At 32.4% G+C, this 7,133-nt stretch overlaps 1 protein-coding gene across 1 annotated transcript; it reads left to right on the plus strand.

Moving 5' to 3' along the window:
- Positions 1,745-2,973, plus strand: LOC18766998 (putative threonine aspartase). The gene is made up of 4 exons (XM_020570701.1): positions 1,745-1,907; positions 2,013-2,176; positions 2,498-2,621; positions 2,756-2,973. The coding sequence occupies exons 1-4, from the start codon at positions 1,827-1,829 to the stop codon at positions 2,870-2,872; spliced, it is 486 nt and encodes a 161-aa protein (XP_020426290.1). The 5' UTR covers positions 1,745-1,826; the 3' UTR covers positions 2,873-2,973.

Consider the following 7,133-nt stretch of genomic DNA (forward strand, 5'->3'; position numbering starts at 1 on the left):
AGAGAGAGAGAGAGAGAGAGAGAGAGAGAGAGAGAGAAAACCCAGATTTTTATAAAAATCCCATTTCAAAATATTTACGATTGTGCCACTGGATTTCTTTTGACCATATCTCTCTCGTTACAACTCCGATTCGAGCCCACTACGTGTCTATGAACTCGTCTCAGTACGACCTATCCAAAAATATAAGTCACGGTCCCAAACTCTCTCTGGTTAAAAATATGACTAAAATATCCTTAAATAATTAAATAATTAAATAAGGGTTAAATTTGGGGAAATTTGGGGTCGGGGTGTTACAATGCTTGTTTTGACAGGTGTGATTTTGGGATTGAACAATTTACAGGGGAGACTCTGCCGAATTTTCGGTGGAAGTCAAGGCAAAAATGAAAGTAAGTTTGTAACTAGAAGGGCAACTAGGTCATTTGTGCTTGGCACCAGCCATGTGTCGATCACGAACAAGGTTCGGCTCGAATTCCAACAGGGAATTTGGGTAGGGTCCTGTCAATAAAAATATAGGTATATTATTGACCAAAAAAATTAACAAAAATAGGTCAATTACTTTGTAATTGAAATTTTCATACATTTTTCATAAATTAAACATAGGTACACAATAATTTATAGAAAATAGGTACGTTGTATAACTGAAATTCATGCACATTTTTTATAAATTGAAAATAGGTACATTATTTAGAAGAAAAAAATAAGTTCATTATACTAGGTATACATTATTAGAGAAAAAAAAAGGTACATTATTCAGAGAAAAAAATAGGTTCATTATACTAGGTAAATTGTTTTACTAGGTACATTATTAGAGAAAAAAAATAGGTATATTATTTTGAGAGAAAAAATAGGTACGTTATTTTGAGAGAAAAATAGGTACATTATTTTGAGAGAAAAAATAGGTACATTATTTAGAAAAAAATAAGTACATTTTTAGAGGGAAAAAAAAAGGTTCATTATACTAGGTAAATTGTTTTACTAGGTACATTATTAGAGAAAAAAAAATAGGTACATTATTTTGAGAGAAAAAATAGGCTCATTTAAAAAAAATTGATTTCATAAAACAAACAATAAAAAGATGATCAAATTATTTTTCATAAAACAAGTAATAAAGAAAAAAATAGGTACAATATTTGGAGAAAAAATAGGTTCATTAAAAAAAATGTTTTAAAAACAAAACAATCAATAGATTATGAAATTATTTTTCAACATAATTAGAATGTACACTATTATTTATAAAACTATAATAACAAAGAATATTGGTTGTACAACTCATAAAAAGAAAACAACATTAATTCTTAAATTTAATATTGAATTTATATTATTAATACTTTAAATAGATTACTAGTCGTAATTCATAGAAGGAAAACACCATTAATTCAAAAATAGATTACTAGTCGTAAAATAGATTACTAATACTTTAATGTGTAATTTAATATTTAATTTCAAATAAGTGTCTAAATTAGTTCTTATATCCATTACAACTATTTAGAGATATTTTCAAATTCAACGGATGTCATTAGTTACACTTCCCATAACACATTAACTTATAAATAGGGGTAGTTTTGGAATCAGAAAACTACAATAAATCAGATTTTAAGTCATATTAGGTAACTTGCTTGGTTGGATCCTAGTCATTAGGTATTATTTGAAAAAATTGGGTATTTTAAATAGAAAACTAAAGGAAAAGGTTGTAAGTGATTTAAAATGAATTTTATGGGTCTAAGCTCAATTTACTATTAATTTTATTATGTAGTTCGTATGACCTTATTAAGAAAAAGAACTAAAGGATTATACTTCTCCATAAGTGATCGTAAGAGGATTGCATCATGGACACTGTTGGAGTTATTTGTGTGGACACCGAAGGACAAATACCTTCTGGTGCCTTAAGTGGGGGTATTGCACTGAAGGTGACTGATACTTCTAATAATTTGCACTCGTTTGTTTGTCGTCTGTTTGTAGTGACTAATAACCTAACAGGTTTTTGTTTTAAAAAAAATATAATAATAATTCAGGTTAGTGGGCGAGTGGGATTAGCAGCAATGCATGGTTCAGGCTGTTGGGCATCCTCCAAAGGTTTTTTTGTGGCGCCATGTATAGTTGGCTGTTGTGTAAGTGGTGCTGGAGAATATCTAATGAAAGGATTTGCAGCTCGGGAGTGCTGCGTCTCTTTGTCACTGTATGTTTGTCGTATTACTATATAACAATTTTTTTTAAATTTTCCTTGACTTGAAGATAGCTTCTCTGTCTCTCTCTCGGACACACACACTCACACACACCAAGAAGCCAGCTTTATTGCATATTGGACCTGCCAAAGTTGGAGTGGTCATGATTTTTCAAAGTCATAATTAGCACCCTATAAAAGAAAGGTATTATTAGCACTGTAGAATATCAGCTGGGATGATCTACAACGTCTATGAGTTTTTTAGTTTATATACCATGTCTATTCTTGTCCAGATGAAGCCAGTATGTAAACTTGACTTTCATATCCATTGCTTAGTTCACAGGCAGGTCCTGCCTCTGCTTGCATGAAAGTTTTGCGCTCGGTTGTTCAAGAGAGTAATCACAATTGTACTGATAGAAGTGCTGGAATTCTACTTGTGCAAGCTGATGATCCCACAACAGTGAGTTCCAAGCTAGAACCTTTTGTGTTAGTTGTCAGAAAGAATTAGTTGTCTGAAACAAATTTTTTTTTTATAAATTTTTTGTACAGGAATGTTTGTCTGAAAGAATTGTATATTTATATGTTGCTTTTTAGGTTTCAGGAAGTTCTCCAAAGTTGAAAGCCATAGAGATTGCAGCTGCTTTCTCTTCCTTATCCTTTGGAGTAGGATACTTTGGAAGCTCTATGGAGCGGCCCAAGGTAATTATCTGAGTCTGTTTGATCTTTTTATTGCTATCTTTTTCTTCTATTTGTTATAAATATTTTGGGCCTTGTTGATCTTTCAGGACTTCAAAGATCTCATTTTGTGATTATTCTTGTAGAGTGCTGCTAAACAAATCCTAAAATTAACTGAGTACACCCTATTATAAAAGTATATATTGAATTACTGATTTACCCTAATATAAAATGACCAAAAAGGATATATGGAATTGTGAAACAAATATAATTTTAATAAGTACACCATACTAACCATATTCAACCCTAATCAAGAGATTGCTTGTCCTATTGTGTTTTTAATGAAAGATGTGGTGATTGCAAGAAATTGGAATTGCAAAAAAGTGTCAACAGTTTTAGTAGAAGCATAAATCCATATGAAAAGTCAAAGATTTATAAACATTATTAAAAAAATCAAGCTGAAAATCAACTATAAAATAATGCTACAAGTATTAGGGTGTATCATAGGTTTTTTTGATAGTTTTATAGGGTGTACTTAGTTAATTTTACATTTTAATTAAAATATTAGGGTGTACTTAGATCATAGGATGTACTCAGTTAATTTTAGGGTTCGTTTAGCAGTACTCTTCTTGTATTGTTTATGTTTCACATCAAATTCTATTTAGAGGCATCGCACCAATTGTTTCTGTTTGTTCCAGTGAATGTGTATGGTAATGAAAGTCCGGGTGATTATATTGTTATTTGGCAACTTTAAAACTAAATGCTTCATCTTCTGCCTCGTACTGTCAATATCTATTTGATTTCTAACAAGAATGTTGAATCTGTAGTGAATTTGTGGACTAAATTGTTCCACCTTTCAAGTTTCAATTCTTAGGACTACAAAATTGCAAAAAAAAAAAAAAAAAAAAACTGGAGTGGACCATTTCAAAGCGCGAATTGATTGCAATCTTGTTTGTTTAATATTCTGGATTTGGCTGCTTATGCTTTGACGTAGAAGATCATGTCTGTCAATTGGCTACTCTTCTCCTTGTCGAAGTACATCTGGATGTGTTAAATTAAGTGTGCTTCTGATCTGTTAGCTGTTGTTGCTGGTACTGGAGTAATTGGTGAAGCAATCTGGCAGATCTCCTCATAGCAGACATCTCCAACCAGCCGATAACCTCGAGGGCACTTTTCATCCTGTCAAAAAATACACACATCATGAATGAGATACAATCATCATGGCATGACCAAATAATCAAATTTCATATTTCAGGAACGATATTCCAAATGTATCTGATAACCTAGTCAGTGCATTTCTGTTAACAAAGCATGAGGGAAATCAGCCCAAAACATTAGGGACTGACCTTAAGATATGATGAATTTCCTAAGCATCAAATTGAAAGGCAACATCAACATTGCATGACCAAATCATCAAAATTTTTTAACAATGATATTTCAACATATCTACTAACAAAATCTATGCTTCATTTCCTATTCACAAATATATCTGAGTCTGACAACCAAATCATCATCATCATGAGAGAGAGAGAGAGAGAGAGAGAGAGAGAGAGAGAGAGAGAGAGATTATGATATCGCCTTGTCTTGTGATCTCCTCAGGATTCTTGGTTCAAGAATGGACTATACTGTTGGAAGCATCTTCCCTTTACCAACATTCAGAAATCGGCTTGTCTTGTGATCTCAGGATTCTTGGTTCAAGAATGGACTATCCTGTTTGTAGTATCTTCCCCCTACCAACATTCAAAAATTAAGTTTAATTCATGAAGTAGGATACCAAACGGGCCCTAAGTAACTTATTACTGAGGTAAACGAAAATCACCTGCAGCAATAAAGCAGCTGGCATCCCAACAAGCAGGCATAATCCTTAATAGTTTTTCGTAGTTGAGTTGAGTACTATCACGCATGTGTGACGAACAAACTAAGTAACTACCTTGCAAAGCAACCCACCCCCAAATCATGCTGCCTGTGTGAACAAACAAACTTTGTACAACCAGCTTGAATTGCCTCGACACGACGCAGCCACTACTTTGACTCTTTCTCGCTGGTAACGTACACATGAAAACTATTAGATTGTTTAGTCATAAATCATGGGAGAACTACCGTAATTCTAATAATTTTGCACATTCATATACATTACATGGTCATGAAAGTGATACAGATCTCTGCATGCATACATCTAGCATGACAAATGGCAAGACATCATAATGATCCATAGATCATCTTTTAGTGACTATTGCAAGATATGCCTTCAAAACATTAGAATAACTTGTTATTTATGTTCTTCTCATTGTAACATAATTTCACAAAAGGGAAAGCAAAATTCAAATTTACAAGCATACACAATGCTAAAATATGAATATGGTTTGAATGTATAGAAATTTAGTTATATACCCAATCTTAGACATGGTTTTATAAAGAAACCCTACACCGTTTAAAAACTATAAACACACCCAAAAACAATTCAAAAATTGACAGCTATCAATTTTTTTTAATTTAATAGTTGTTTTTTAGTTTATTTGTATGTGTTAAATACCTATATTGTCCTTGTACTATGGATTTAAGATAGGAAAATCAGATCTGCCATAAAACCAAATATTTCCATGTCTGCCAAAAAACCAAATCTGCCAAAAAAACCAAATCTGCCAAAAAATCAAATCAGATTTATTTTCTCCTTTCTCGCTGGTGTTTTCTCTGGTGTTGGAGCAAGAGGAGCTTCCATTGAAGCTCAGTCTCAGGTCCAACTATATTATTCATCTTTAATCTACAATTTTCAATATTTCACCTTCAATTTCTTGTTCTAAAATCGTGCTTCTATTGATTTTTTCTTTTTTTCGGATTGTTCAAGACCTTGAACAAACCTCGATCAGATGCTTTTAGCTCTACTCCTCATCTTCGAGCTCTACTCCTCTTTCGCCACATCGTTGTCGTTGTTATCGTCGTCATCGTCGTCGTCGTCGTCGTCGTTTGGTTTGTACTTGAGATTTTTGATCTTTTGCTTCAATTATGTGTTTCTCTTCGGATTTTAGTTGATTTTCGAAATGTATTTGAAGCTTTGATGATCGATTCAACTTTTGTTACTATTTCAGTTATGAATCTCATTTTTGTTTAACAATGTACTTCTGTGATAGGGTATTAACAATGTACTTCTATGACAGAGTATTAACAATATACTTCTATGACATAATAGTATTAACAATCTGGGCTCAGCTTGTTTTGAGTTGGTTTGGTTTGTTCTTTCTTCATCTTTTCTTTGGTGGACATGTATTAGAAATAGCAACATGATAAACATTAATCAACATGACAGTAAACTAGCAGTGTTATTACCCTAGACTAGAACATTACAGGGGTAAACATGCATTAGAAATATGATGTCATAGGAAATAGCAGTGTTATTACCCTAGACTAGAACATTACAGGGGTAGATATGCATTAGAAATAGAATATCATAGGAAACGAGCAGTGTTATTACCCTAGACTGGAACATTACAAGAGTAAACATGCATTAGAGATAGGATGTCATATGAAACTAGTATTGTTATTACCCTAAACTAGAACATTACAACCATTAATCAGCATGACAATAAACTAGCAATGTTATTACCCTAGATTGGAACATCAGCCATTAATCAACATGACAATAAAATAGCAATGTTATTACCTTAGACTGAAACATTACATGGGCAGACATGCATTAGAAATAGGATATCATAGGAAACTAGCAGTGTTATTACCCTACACTGGAACAGTACAGGGATAAACATGCATTAGAAATAGGATGTTATAGGAAATTAGCAGTGTTATTACTCTACACTGGAACATTATAGTCATTAATCAACATGACATAGCAGTGTTATTACCCTAAACTGGAACATTACAACAATTAATCAACATGACAATAAAGGTGTAGAACATTACAATGATTAATTAACATGACACGTTAATGAAACTACGGTTTTCAAGACCTTTTGTTTGTAATGAATTGTTTGAGTTTTTTTATAAAATTGGGCTGGGCTTGTTTTGGGTGCTATTTAAGTTTTTTGTGTTGGTCTTCTTTTTTAAATTGATCAAAGGCAGTCATGTAATTTATAAGAACTTAAACACTAATTTTTTATGTAGTAAATGAGTTTTGGGTGTGTTTCTAAAGTGCAATCCATGTGAGATTTTTTATAATTTCAGCCCTTATTTTGGGTATATTAGTGAAGCTCCCTTGAATGTATTAGGTTTAATTTATTCTTCTCCATAAGGAGGTATTAAGAGTTTACATATGGGCTTTATAAGGAATTAGATACAGTAAAGA

The sequence above is a fragment of the Prunus persica genome, chromosome G8 (assembly GCF_000346465.2).
Source record: "Prunus persica cultivar Lovell chromosome G8, Prunus_persica_NCBIv2, whole genome shotgun sequence".
NCBI lineage: Eukaryota > Viridiplantae > Streptophyta > Magnoliopsida > Rosales > Rosaceae > Prunus > Prunus persica.